At 35.5% G+C, this 15,052-nt stretch overlaps 1 protein-coding gene across 4 annotated transcripts in view; it reads right to left on the bottom strand.

The window, feature by feature from the left end:
- Positions 1–15,052, bottom strand: part of TMTC2 (transmembrane O-mannosyltransferase targeting cadherins 2) — a 402,329-nt gene that overhangs the window by 136,050 nt on the left and 251,227 nt on the right. For all 4 annotated transcript variants that reach the window (XM_036890026.2, XM_036890024.2, XM_036890025.2 and 1 more), the window contains 3 exons: positions 4,676–4,761; positions 4,026–4,210; positions 2,906–2,984 (listed from right to left, as the gene is read on the bottom strand). In XM_036890026.2, coding sequence (XP_036745921.1) covers positions 2,906–2,984; positions 4,026–4,210; positions 4,676–4,761 — 350 coding nt within the window. The remainder of the gene's footprint in view (positions 1–2,905; positions 2,985–4,025; positions 4,211–4,675; positions 4,762–15,052) is intronic.

Genomic DNA, 15,052 nt, shown 5'->3' with positions numbered 1-15,052 from the left:
CTCTCAATTACCGTTACTCATTCACCTTGGTCCTATGGAATCAAAGAGAACAATGAGAATAGATTTTTAATTTTTTTTATGTTGACTTATGAAGAGTCACAATAAAAATTAACAGTCTGAGGATGAAATACAGAAACCTTTAAGTTGGAAAGTAAATTACTCATACTTGCTGTTTAAAATAATATCCAAAGGGAAAAATTATGCCTTTTTGGTGTTCAGGGTAAGTCAATGACTGGCATGTAGCACAGAGTTTTTCATAAAATGTTCAAAAGAAGGGAAAATGCAAAGGAGTAGAATGTTTTGGTTTTTTTTAGAACTGCAATGAATTGAGTTATTAAACTAATCATTATGTTCAACTACAACTGTATTATTTCACATATATTCCTTTATTTGTCCTCACCTCCATATAAAAGAAATACAGGATGGGAAAAAAATGTTTGCATACACACGAGCTTGGGGGAAGTGGTTGTGAGGAGGTAAATGAATGAGCCACAGGAAAAATGACTACTTACAGGCTACATCTAGCCAGACATTATAATCCATCATGGAAACCTAATGGGCATGTAAATGTGTGAATTAGAAAACATATTCAAGGCTGTTGATAAACTTGATAGGCTAATCAGAACATGCTGATAGACTAATGAAACTGATGAACTGCAAGGGCAGCTTACCTCGTGGGTCATTTCTTTTCTTGTCAAATGGAAGCTAATCAAAATGATCTGGGAGTTAAACTCAGAGGATTCCACCCATTTGATTGCGAGGTGAACTCACTCTCCGAGAAAATTATAGTTTTGTGAACAATTGAAACTACAAAATCTGGTCAGCTGACAGACTTTCACATAAAATTAAAAGGGAAGGCAGCCACCGAATTATGGAAGAAATCTGGAATTTCAGTTACATTGGGATTTTCCCTTCACAAATTGTTACAGAGTGTTTTTCAGAGTCTGCCCAAAGTGACAAGCCCCTTCTGTAATGGAAAAAAAGGCAGAGGACTAAGCGACAGCCCTAGGGGCACACTTATCTTTCACTGTGTATGTGTGCTCAGCATCTGTGTACCCACATGAGGGACAGATCCCAAGGCTGAATTTTTTAATCAAATTTATTTACATAAAATAATTGAATGAATTTCTGAAATCACTGACTATAGTGAATACCACACCTCCTATTAATGATAAAGATGCCATATGCAGTCTACTGCCAAGGATCCTTCACTAATTTAGAGAAAGGCATCTTATTTGATAATTGAGGAAAATTGGGAATAAGGACTTCCTAAGCATTAACAGTCAGAATAAAATCATAAAATAAGGCCATTATGTCTCCTTAGAAAAAGCTAGAGAAAACAATCGTTTTAATATTCATTTTGACATAACCATCCAGCATTAATACAGAAATGTTAATTCAACTCATAAATCTACACACCCTAGGCAAGTACTTTATGGACATTTCACCTGGGTGGATAAATTGATGGTAAAATGTTGGATAGTAAAAGACACTGTTTTAATTCCTGGTAGTGTAAAAGCAAATGTACATTTAATGAAGCCAGATTTTACCTTTTAGTAGTTATACCAAATACAACAAGAAACAGCTACTAAAAATACTCCAGTGTTCTCTTAACATGTGCATAAAATCACCCTGCTGCTATACTGGCTAACTGGGGGCAGGGTGACCAGAGCATGGAGTGAACATACTAATTTTTCCAAATCATATATATGTATATATATTTTCCTGTTTACTGACCTGTGTCTCATTCTATTTCTGAACTATTTCTAAATTTTCCCTCATTCAGAAAAAAGAGAAAAGTGAGTATCCTTGCCAGACATACATTACCTGGTTTAGGGGAGTTTGGGGATTTTTTGTGTATGCTCAAGCCATACAGGTACTATCAAATTTCTCAAATCATAGAATGGAGAATTATAAAGCAATCCTAGAGATTATGTAGTCTCATTATTTTATATGAATGAGCGAGGCCTAGAAATGTTAAACAACTTAACCAAGCTTAATGAAAAAGGAAAGACTGAGTTTGTTATTTGTGCTTTGAAAAGAAAGAAGTATTTGAAGACAAAAGGAACCCACCCTCTTCTCTCCCTTAACTGGAAACAGTAAAGCTAATCAATCAGCCCCGACAGCATCTTAAACTTTAGGGATTCTTTTCCAAGAGCCACATACTGAATAGGCAGTTAGCAGCTGTGTCAGCCATCAAAGAGATGCAGTAACAATTTACTATAATGCAAGCAGGTATCACTCACAGATGACAGATAGATTATTTCATTAGAAATTCCACTTCTTGACCTCTTACACCTAGAAAAATCCATGGCCTTCCTTAGGTACTTAATAAGAGAACAAAGCTAATTATTCAGCTTAGAAAAAGGATTAACTATAGTAGTGTATTAACATTTTTCTCAGTATTGTTTCTACTGCAAAATAATACTCTGAAAAAAACCTCTTGAGATCCAAGACTTTATCAGTGAAAACCATACAAATTGGTTCAGTTATTCTCATCTTTCATAAGCATCAAAAGCACAAATCTCTATATATAACATGTTTTCTTTGGAGAATCTTCTCATTAAGAAAGTAACATGATCAAAATTATCATGAATTTGATAAATTCATTAAAATCTACATGTACTTTATTCTCAATCTCTATAGAGTCTAGCTAATACCCAAATGGGTTTAAGTCCATCACAGCAACTCTGGGATCTGGCCAATTTTTTGAGAATCACTATGCTAATGAATTTATTTTCTCTTGTTAGAATAGTATGTTTTGTGAGATCTGAATGTATCACCCAAATGTGAATAAGGCTTTGTGTGTGTGTGTTAATGGTATGATTTATAAGAATTCAATTTAACAGAAGCACAGGTTTAATTTCTCTGAAATATAATTAAAATATTTTGATGTTTTGCTTACCCATCATGTTGTACAAGCTCTGGGGGGCAAACTGCCTTGGCATTTTCTGAATCGCTTCCTTGTATACACTAAGGGCATCCTGAAAAAAGAGAGAAAAAAAGAGATAAAGTATGGGGATACTCACTGAAAATAAAATAATAACATTCATCAAAATTAAAACCTTACATGTCTATTTCTAAATGGTTCACTAGAAGAAAATAACTGAGCTGCCCTTCAATATCATAGTACCTCCACTTCAGGAATGAAAGGGCAATACTCACCCAGTCAGTGAAGAAGGTCCTAAGAAAATTTAGTTTAATAAGGAGTCGAATGCATATCAACTTTTTAGCTCACATAAATTATTCAATAAAAATAACTAGAAAGAGTCACACTGGGAAGTCACCCATAAGCATCAAAAATCTGTAGTCACTTTAGGTCAAGCAACTAAGTAGGATCTAAGTAAGATACCAACTAACAAATCTGCTAGACAGTGAGATTATCAAACTCAGTTGTTTAAAGTTGTGTCTTTATATTGCAGTCTTAACACACTGTGTATGAGTGTGTGAGGGTGCAGCTGGAGAAAGACAGAGGAGGGACACTGAATGTGAGAGAGGAAACCCTCCCAGACATGCTTCATGAGAAAGAAGGGGAGGACAAGCTTGGGCGAGCCTCCCAACTTCCTGAACGAGGTCCCCTCTCCAGCACTTTCTTTCTCTCTGCAGTTAAGAAAAAATTAATTTTCATTTCATTATTGTTCTAAGAAAAATTAAAAGCAATGGGTAGAATTTAGCTCAAATTACTTCCTTAACACTCAGAATACAAAGAATGTATTTTTTAACATCAAATACTGGATATAAGAAAACAATAACAATGTGTCTTGAATTGTAAAATCAAATAGATGGTGAGCAAATATACTTGAAAAGCAATGCATGTTATTTCCTTTTCTTGACAAGTCAAAATTGCCCTGAGAAATTTACAGTAATCTAAGTTTTGTTTGGCACAATTTTTTTTCCAACTGAATTTTACCACTTGACTCTTCATAAAAATGCCTCTTAGCTCCTTAAATGATCAGAGTGTCCCTGAATGACACTAGAGGGTAGAAAGCTGAGAACAGAAAACAGCAGAGAGCTGTTGGTCTGACCTCATAGTGTCCCTGCTCATGACAGAGCTTCCCCAGGTTGTACAAACAGCTGGTAACCGAGCTCTTATGCGCATGAGGATCCTTCAGGTTTTCATCAGGGATCTCAGAACACTTGAGGAAGGTACGTCGCGCTTCCTCTGTCTTTCCTTGGTTCATTAGAATAATACCGGTGTTTAAATATGCAGCTGAGGGAAAAGAAGTGGAAACAAAAATGTGAGAAGATGACGCATGCTGTGGATACAACAGAATTATCTTTATGTCCGTTTAGTTTCTGTCAATTATTTCTAATGTTAAAAGAAAACCAAGAAATAAAGACCTTGGGAACAAATATATATGGGGACAATAACATAAAGAAGTGTAGGTGTCACTGGAAAACATATGGAACAGTCTCTGCCCTCAAAAAGGTAAAAATTCTTTGAGCTTAAAATCTAGATGAATAAATGCTGTATTTCTCTTACTACAAAGTGATGAACATAACAAAACATGATAAAATTGAGTGATGCAATTGCTAGAGGCTCATAATGTGATCAGCAAATATTCACAATTAGCATACGGTATTTTTTTTCTCTGGCAGACTGTAAGTCACCAAGATAATTTTCAAAGATAAAGCAGGAAAGAAGTATTTTTAAAAGAACTTAAATATTACTTACAAGCCAGTGTAGGCCTGCTCCCAATCGCCTGTTTGTAATAATGTAGCGCTTCTGCAAACCTGCTGTTCTCCTGTAGAAGTAACCCTCTGCATGAGGAAAATAGAAATTTGGAAACAGGACTGTATTACTATACATCAAACCACAACTTTTTATTATATACTTCAAAAATAAAAAAATGGTTAGCAGGGCCATAAAAATGCTGACCTGGTACTATAACATTAAATTCTAAATAGAAGGAAATGATTCCTCAGGAGAGAAAATACTGGAGACGTATCAACTGCATTTATGTTGCATTAGAAAGTATTAGGAAGTATTTGCAAAAAGCCTTTTCCCACTGCTGAACTTTCCCCCCTCTCCAGTAGGCTTTTCTCTCCCACTAGAATTACAAGCCACCTGGATTTCTTCTCAGAGCCTGCACAGCTTTTCATCACTTCAGAAAAGAAACTTGTCTGAGACAGTGATATATGTGTATTTGAACAGGATGTCTCTCCCACTAGCCACATCACTCGGGAAATACAGGTCCATAACTGCCTGAAAGGCAGAAGGTAATCTGGGTCAAGAGGATAAAAAGTCAAAACTTAATCAGATGATAAGAGAATAAAAAAAAAAAAAAGACTGAAGATTATCCATATTATTTCCTTATTATTTGGATTTGGTCAAATAAGCCTGAACTTCAGAACACTGGGCAAATTTCAGTTCACTGTTGGGAGACACACTTGCCTACAGATCCCCAGATACCACGGCCTCCCTAGGAGGCCCCTGATGCAGTGGCCACAGGGATCAGCTCAGCCATTTCAGACCCTGCCTTCATGACCTGACTGAGAATCAATTATAATCATGTCCATGAAAATACAGTGTCAGGAAACTGGACTAAGATCGCAAAGCTCTCACCGAGGGCCCTTCGGCCTCTCCCTGCTCTCTGGCGATCAGCAAGCATCTTACAGACTGACACTTGGCACGTCTATTCTGTTGGGCCTGAATTCTGCTGTTATCCACCTCAAACTGCAGAGTCTACCTGCCAGCTGCTGAGACCTTTAAAAGGCTGGTACAATGGACGTTTGGGACATGAGGAGTCAACTGATAAAAACTGACCATTTTGTAGAGTACTTTAACATACTCAACTTATATTTACTGAGTATCACTGAAAAAACACCTGAAGTAAATCATTTTGAAATTAAAGTACGCTCACGATGTCAACGTATATTACCTTCACTACTTCTAATACTGGCTTACGGAAGTCTTTTGAATAGATCAAACAATTTCAAACCACAGCATCGCTTTCATATCCATATATACACGAAAATGTATATTCCTATAAAATATTTTGAGCAACAACTGGATCCTGAAACTGATACACTTTGCATTCAGTGTGCTTCTCAGGGGCTGCGAACAAGAACAAAGCCTCCTGCAGCACTCAAGAGCTTGTGAAAATGTTCAGTTGTACTAAAAGTATGTAAATCTGATAAAGAAAACATTCACATACTTCTCAGAAAAAGTAATAATATTCTTTATGACAATAATTTTATTGGTAAAATGTTTTTCTATTATTTTTACCTAAGCTGATATACATTACCTCATTTCAGAAACTTAACTACAGCCTTGATTGTCTTTATCACTTTGTTTTGAGAATTCAGCTCTTTTCCTCTGATACAAGGCTAATGGCACCCGAGGAGATACACCATCCAGATATTTAATCCTATTCTTCCTACCTTTCTTAGGAGTTAAAGTCCTCCCAGGATCCCTTTTTATCCAGTATCTTCAATCACTTTCCCCATTACAGTGTCCTTGCCTTTAAGACTATAAAAATGTTCATGTGCCTCTTGGAAGAGAAAACCCTGCCATCCTTATGCATTCTTGCATCCATATCCGCCTACTGCTTATTACCGCTCTTCCCTTCAATGTCAGATTTCCTTTAAGAATAGCCTCTGGTGTATATGTCCAATAACTCAAATCACATATAACCCAAAATACAGTTTAGGTTCTATTCCCAGAATTCCCATGAAATGTCATAATCAAATTTCTCCTAAGTATCAAATCCCCAAACTGGTGTGCATATATGACCCACCCATTCAACTGTAGCACTTTGGACTATTTAACCCAACTTTCTTCCTGAAACTCTGTATTTTCTTTGTTTCTAGGAGACCAGTCTATCCTAGTTCTCTTCTCTACCTGGAACCATCCTACAGAGAATGAAGAAAGTATCTTTTGAAGAAAATTCGTATATCCCTTTAAGAGAAATTGGTGTTTCACAGGACTTTGTCTTTTTCTCCTTTCTTGATAAACAGTCTCTGTATGACATCATACATCCATGTACCTCATGTACAATGCTGACTGTTCTCAATTCTGTAGTGGTCTCTCCCTTGACATCTAGATCTATTTTCAACAGCTTATTGAGCCAAATCAATCTAGGTGTCCACTGGAATTTCAAAATCAATGCATACAAAAATTGAAAACAGTGGCCCCCACTCAAAAATAGAGAGAAAAAAGAAAAAAATCTCCTTCACAATCACATCATTGTTCACTGCAGTTGCTAAAATCAGAAACCTGGTTTATCATTTTTGACTTTTCACTTATTCTCATGATTCTGTGTTCTATAAAGTCTTCGAAGCCCACAATCCTTATTTTCTGAGACTTTTTACTCTTGTCTGTCCAGGTTTACCTTTATGATCTGTCAGAGCCCTTTTTATCTTTTCTGACACCTAAATAATTGCAACAGCCCACTAATTAGCCTCTGCATAATTACATTTCTAAAGGGCAAATATGCTAGGAGGCCAGACAAAATGAACATGAGTGGATGAGCACGTATTTTGGACAATGTGCCTAAAGCCCATAAGCCTTGAAAACTAATGTATTAAGCCTCATGGGCTCCCCAGTGCTGATGTATTATACTCCTGTCATTTTCCAATTCATAAAATATACAAAGAAAAGAAAATGATAAATAGCATGATAATTATACCTAGACGATCCTATCCAGCCTGCCTTAGTCTTTGGGGAAATCTAGTCACATGAAATGAGGCAGCAGGCAAGTCTCCAGGATTACGCACAATGTGGCTGCTTGAATTAAAGATTATCATCCTCTACAGCATCTGCACAGTCAGTACTGGAGTGAGTCCAAGTTAGATGGCTCTTGTGACTGACTTCTCATGGCTAAGGGTTTAATTGAGCATCAGCTATGCTCTGGCACACATGCTGAGAATGAATACGACAGATGCACTTGCCTGTGGATGCACAATGTACTGGGGGAAACAAGTGAGAAAAGAAATGGCGTGGAAAATTACTCTGCTGAAGGACAGGACCAACACTGCCCCCACTCAAGAATGGACTTGGGAAGGTCCAGAGAGTCAAAGGCTTGAAGGTGCACAGCAGTCGGCCAGCTGTAAAAAGTGTCTGCATCGGCCCCACTTAATAGGAATAAAGAGAGGTTTGCAGAGACTTTACCAGCTAACTCTAGGTTTTGTGGTTAATAAGAGACAAATCCAGGATTGGAACACAGTTCCTTTCATACTAAATCCCATATTTTTTCTAAGAGGAAAGAGGTACAATAATTCAATTCCAAGTACAGGCATACTAGGTTATGTTTCCTTTTGCTCTAAAACTCTCCTGATTTTGTACAGAACAACCCGTGCTGATGCTCTATGAAGGAATCCAATACCATTTGGACAGCTCAGGATTAATTTGGGTTAATTTTAGCACTGTAACAATGAGCTTCTGTTACTGTTGTTTTCCACATTTACAGACCCATTCTGTATTTTACTGAAGATCTGAGAAAAAGATAGAAACCCTTCAACATTGTAATGGTTATGGTAATAATGATAGTAATAATAATAATAATAATAATAATAATAATAATAATAATAGCTCATTTGGCATTTACAGTTCAACAAGCACTTTACATGTATTAACTTAGTGATTACTCAACTGTAATTTTAGGAGGCAGGTTATTACTGACCCTGTTTTACCGATGATAAACCTCAGATAAGAAAAAGTTCAGCAACATGCCAAAGGTCACACAGCTAGTAAGGAGAATGCTGCAAATTCAAGTGCAGCAGTCTGATTCAGGGAGAACCTGTATTTTAATATACTACTCATACCAAAGGCTCTTCCATGACTATTTAAAATTGATGACATAATTTGTTTACATGTTGATCATGTCAATTATATCTTCAGATATATATTAGAATATTTATTACTCATATAGTACATTAATAAATCTACATTAAAAACAAGAATATACTTTAATATGAAAGTGTTTGTATTATTGTAAAGTATAATATAAAGCCAGAATCTAATGAGAAATAGTTTTGTTCATATTATGTGAAGTTGCATTACAGTTAGGGAAAGTGGCCCATGAAATACATTAATGTGAAATTAAAATATCTTTCAAGAGAGAACCTGAAAAAAATGTTACTGATCACTAAATATCTGTGTACATAGATACATTATAGCATTTTTAAATAGAAAAAAATATTTTACTTCTTATATTTCTCCTACAGTGATTTATCTTTCAGAAGTACAGTCAATGAAATTAAGCAGATCATAAAGAATATAAATTGGGGAAACACAAAATTACCTGTTTTAGTCCAAAGAAGAAAACATACATGAATATGTAAAGTACTATATGCACTTCAACACTTAAGTTCTAGAAAACTACTTTACTTCAAAAAATTTTTTAAAAAAAGACAAAATGTCCTCCCTTAATTCCTTTCAGCTTTTTTCTGATTATGGATCATATGTTCTAGAAATTACTAGTAAGTGTGTAGAATTTCTTTTCCTTGTGAAAGTTTCGCCCATCTTTACCTCAGTTGCTCCTAACAATTCTGTCTTTGCTTAAAATACATTTTATTTTTAAACCTCAATAATCTAGAGACTTCAAAAATGAAAACCAGTCAAATGCACGATAACAATGCATTGGAAAAAATGCAAACATTAAATGTAAATAGGCATACTAATCCCCAGCTGATTCTGAATGTTGACAGAGACAGAAGGGGAGCCTTTATCTAGCACAGTGTTTCTTAATCAGGGGTGAAACCACCCCCATGCAGGGGACACTCGGCAACCCTGGGAGACACTAATGGTTATCACAAATGGGTAGACGCTACTGGCATCTAATGGGTAAAGGCCAAGAGTGCCATTATATATGTAAATACATTGGAAGACACAAACCAGCCCTCCAAAGCAAGGAATTATCCAGCCTGTGATGTCCAGCCTGAATAGTGTTAAGGATCCTCACATCCTTGCCAATCACTCATGAACTATGTGAAGAATACAGAATATGAAAACACAAACTATAGGGCTTAAATTATTTTTCAAAAAAACTCTATTCTATCATCATTTCTACTGACTTTTCATTTAAAAATGGCAAAAGAGCAATGGAATTTCCTACAAAATGAAAAGTAAAAGCATGGCCTTCCCCACCTGTCAGGCATCTGAACAAATTGTCAGTGGCTCTTTGTGGTAAGACTGCCCTCTACACAGAACTGCTGAAACATACAAATTGTCAAGTAAAATTCTAGCAAAGGTCTTTAAAGAAGGTTGAAATCTGAGGTATTCAAAAGTAAATATTAATAAAGTACATCAGTACGTGAAAAGCACACTCTTCAGGAATCCGTATTGCATAACTAAGCTGATGCATACACAGAACATGTGTGACACAGGATGGGGCTTACATAGTTATGCACCTTGAAAACCAGGGCAATAATCAAGAATGGTAACTTTCTCTTATTTCATTAAAGCATCATTTGTGGTACTCCTACACAAAACATTGAGAAAAAGATTACCAAACAATGCATACCTATATTTTGAATGAAATGTCTCATTGTTAAGACAGACAAGCAAACAATCACAATACAATGTAAAAAAAAAAGCATGAAGTGTTTTGGGGAACCCACAAAAAGGACACCTTCCCAAGATGACAGACAGATCAGGAGAGGTTCTTAGAAAAGTCACAAACGCAGGGGATGGGGCTCTAGACAGATCAAATAAGGCATATGAAAACTCAAAGTTACAGAAGACAGCATTTTAATCTACCAGTAGCAATAATGACAGTTTGTCATGGAAATTAAATGACAGTCTAGATGGAAGCCTTTTGGAAACTGGAAAGCTAAAGACAATTTAAAATTCAGATTATATTGTTGAGAACACTTCAGTAACTAACAGTTTGGCTATTCCCTGGGCAAAAACACTTAGTTATCAAAATAAATCAGATAACTTAATGTTTCAGGCAATGATTCACCAAGTAGTTTTTAATCCCTAAAGCCCAGTTGCAATAGTCCCCCCTTACCTGAGGTTTTGCTTCCCAAGGTTGCAGTTACCCACTGCCAGCGGGGTCCCAAGCAAACGATCTTCCTTTATGACCTACTGTCAGAAGTTCAACAGCAGCCTGATGCTCCATCACAGTGCCTACATCATTCACCTCGCTTCACCCCATCACACACACGCATTTCATCATCTTACATGTACAGTAAGATATTTGAAGAGAGAGAGAGACTACATTCTCATAACTTTTATTATAGTATGTTGTTATAATAGTTCTATTTTATTATTAGTTATTGTTAATCTCTTACTGTGCCTAAATTATAACTTTATCATAGGTACATATGTGCAGGAAAAAATATAGTATATGTAGGGTTTGGTATTATCCATGGCTGGCTTCAGGCATCCACTGGGGGTATCCTCTGCAAATAAGTCCCCTGTTGAAACTATTACAGCAACAGAAACATCATGTTTATCTTAAATTGAGACGTTTTTCTGAATTTTATTTTGTTTGATTATCCTTTAATACGTGTAGGTACTTTGAAACTAATATTTTTTTTTCCTAAGAGATAAAACATTATACATTTTAGATGTTCGATTTTTCCTAAGGTATTTATGCATTTGAAATTTCCCAACTAAAATTACTTAGCACTGACTTGGAGTCATATTTGAACTTTGCATTAATCCAAATTTCCAAATCAAATGTTCTGATTTAGCTAATGACTCTAATAATGATATTTTATATAATGTAACTGTGAAGCGGCATTGCATTTGCATTTCTTCTGTTTTTTCTTTTTTTTTTCCCCAAGATTTATGCTAAGTTTTAGGCTACAGCTCCAAAAAGACACTTAGGAACATGTATCTTCAGAATCTCTTATCAAACAGAAGTGATAACAGCAAGTCATCCTTGTAACACACAAATGCCCCCAAATCTTGCTTGATAAAACAGATTGGCAAAAATCTCGAGTGACTATTCCAGCAGTAAATGGAATCAAAGTTATTTTTAAACACCAACAAGGTAAATAAAATGAGTAAATTACTGTTACTTGACACAATCACAGTGATCCCCATTTTCAGAGTAACACAAGAGGTTGGAAATTAAGCACCTAATGTGCACTGGCCACTGAACACCTAAGAATAACCATAACCAATCAGGAAGCCAGGTTTGGCCATGTGACTAAATTCTGTCCAATCAGATGAAGGCACAGTGACCTCTGTCTCCCAGAAAGGTCCTTAAATAGATGGGACATGTTCTCCCTGACCCTTCCTGTTTCCTGGTGACATAAGGTGAAAGGGAAGTCCTGTTCTGAGGACTGTGGAGAGCAAAACAGAGGGGCCCAGGAAACTGAGCCCTTTAAGAAACTTTTCTACCATCCTGAGCTACACACATCTGGACTTTTCGTAAAACAGAGAACACAATTTTACGTAGTTTAAGCTGATGTTATTTTGGGTTTCCTATCACTTGCAAACCAACCTCTTCGCAACTGATAAAATGCCATAAGCATCATTTTGTTTTGTTCTTATTTATTTTTTAACACTATAGTAAAACCATAAAATTCGTAATAGCAAATATGGCTCTCACAGAAAATGTCAAGGAGAACTTCTTTTAATTTTACTTGAATGAATATCAAGTATGAGTTGTCTGGTTTTGAGTGATAGCCAGATTAGACAATTGCCAAGTATAAATATTGCAATTAAAATATTTAGTCAAAATTATGTAACTTAAAAGCCTAACAATAGGTGCATCAAACTGGAACTCCCAAACTTATAGACATGAGTGGTCAGATTTATCACTCTTCGCCCAAAGAGTAATGACATTAGTAGTATTTTTTTAATAAAAGCATTTTAGTTAATTCTTACAATCCCCAAATAATTAGAAAGAAGAAAACTCACAGGAATTATCAAGTGAAATAGAAACAGGCACAACTTTCGTCTTAAAAAAAAGATTCAGTGAGATATAAATGATTGAATTTGAACTCCAAAGAAGACACCAGAGATTAAGATAGATATATTTTCTGGTCTCCTATGGCATTCATGTCACCCTAGGATAATAGGCTTTGTATTTGAGGACCAAGCAAAAGAATTCTATTTTCATTTTTTTTCCCTCAAATCTTATACTCAACTCTTGTTTAAATTAAGCTATTTCAATTCAAGATGTAAAAATGATATTTCTGTGAAGATGGCTTTTGGGTAGAGAAGCATATAACCTCAACTTATTAGGATAATACTTAATATGTGTGCTACAAAAAACATTAACTGAACAATTTATTGTTAACTTTTTATACATGACTGTTGTATACCATATGTACTGTGAGCAAAATAAAAAGATGTCTCTTCTTGACAAGGTTAAATTTAACTGGGAAAGATAACAAGTTGTTCCCCATTATGTACTTTTACTGCATGAAGAAGAATGGAAAAAGAGATAGAGAAAAAGACAATCACCATGTGCCATGAGCAAGACAGATCCGTCTCACATGGTTCTCTTACACAGTTCCCCAAAGCTGAAACCTGTTTCACTGGGTGTCACTGCAAAGTGTCATATAACTGCCAGGCAGTTCTCAGAAAACACAGTTGTGCCTCTTCTCTTTTATCTTTCTTTTGAAATGAAACTTTATTCATTCTAAATTGGATTTTGTTTAGATTTCGACAGTGAAATAAAGTACAATGATGACATCCTATTTCATATACAAGATTTTTATTTTAAGCTCTCAAATATGGAACAGATGTCCAATGGAAATTATTCTTTATATATATACTTCAAATGCATTACCAAAATCCTTATCGATTAATATTACAGGCAAAATTAGTAATTTGAAACTTTTACTTATTTTTTTTTATTTTAAAGTTAGTTTTGTTCAGAGTCTAAAGAATGAGAAATGCATTCTCACTGTGGTACCGTGACTTAAAAATACATGAGGTCTCACTTAAATGGAGCACTCATTACAAAGTACTTTTCCTGAGTTAGAACTTGGACTTTGACATTTAAATAAAAGATATAGCCAAATTAGGCAATTGCCAAGTATAAATATTGCAATTAAAATATTTAGTCAAAATTATGTAACTAAATAAGCCTGAAAGCATATGTAAGTCCATTTCTCCTCATGACAGGTCCTGAAAAGATACTTCATGATTACCTTGAATAATTCTCTCAGTAAACCCTCAAAGATATAATCTCCATTTTACAAATAAGGAGCTGAAAAAACCAAAATGGTTACTCAACTTAAATCTATGTAGCTAATAATTGTTGGATCTGGGACTCACAGAACTACACTGTATATTAATGTATTCATAATTTTCTTTACACCTGATTTCTGAATATATAATACAGGCTCTATTTTCCCCTGCATGTCATATAATAATAGGTGTGAATATAATTTCTTAGTTAAAAAAGAGTACTTCATAGGAAGAAGAGAATTAATACTGGACGGCTTTATGATAGTATTTTCCATATTCTTTTCATCCTTAATATTCATGATATAAAACATTACTCCTTTCACTTTAAAGATATGAAAACTTCAGAGAGAGAGAAGCTAAACAACTTGCCCATATAACACAAGATGAGATTTGAATTTAATGCTACCAGGCTCCACATCACTGTTTGTCATTACAACACATTGGCCCACTGGGAACATGTGCCTGATCTCAGTTTAAGCATTAATAATTGCCCTTTCTCTGGCTTATATACAGCCAGTGCCTTTTCACTGTAGGAATCAACAAATTTCTCTTTGTTCTTTCCTTATTTATATATTCCCATGCCAATATATAAACATCTGGGATTTGCTTCAAATGTGAATAAAATACAGTCTCTAAAGCCAATCAACTTTACCAAGAAATGATTCAGAATCAATTGCGTGACTATGTAACTTCGTGTGTCAACTTCACGGGATCACAGGCTGCCCAGGTATCTGATTAAACATTATTTTGTGGGGATTCTGAGGGGTTGTTTCAGGAAGAGAGTAGCATTGCATTCAGGTGACTGAGTAAAGCAGTTTGCCTTCCTATTGTGGGTAAGCCTCATCCAAACTGTTCAGGGCTTGAACAAAAAAAAAAGAATGGGAAGATTTATTTTTCCCTGCCAGAGCTGGGACACTGATCTTTTGCCCTCAGACCTCCTAGTTCTCAAGC

The sequence above is a fragment of the Manis pentadactyla genome, chromosome 10, assembly GCF_030020395.1.
Source record: "Manis pentadactyla isolate mManPen7 chromosome 10, mManPen7.hap1, whole genome shotgun sequence".
In the NCBI taxonomy this organism is placed as follows: Eukaryota; Metazoa; Chordata; class Mammalia; order Pholidota; family Manidae; genus Manis; species Manis pentadactyla.
The sequence above is the reverse complement of the archived record's forward strand: the minus strand, read 5'-3'. Positions and strand labels throughout refer to the sequence as shown.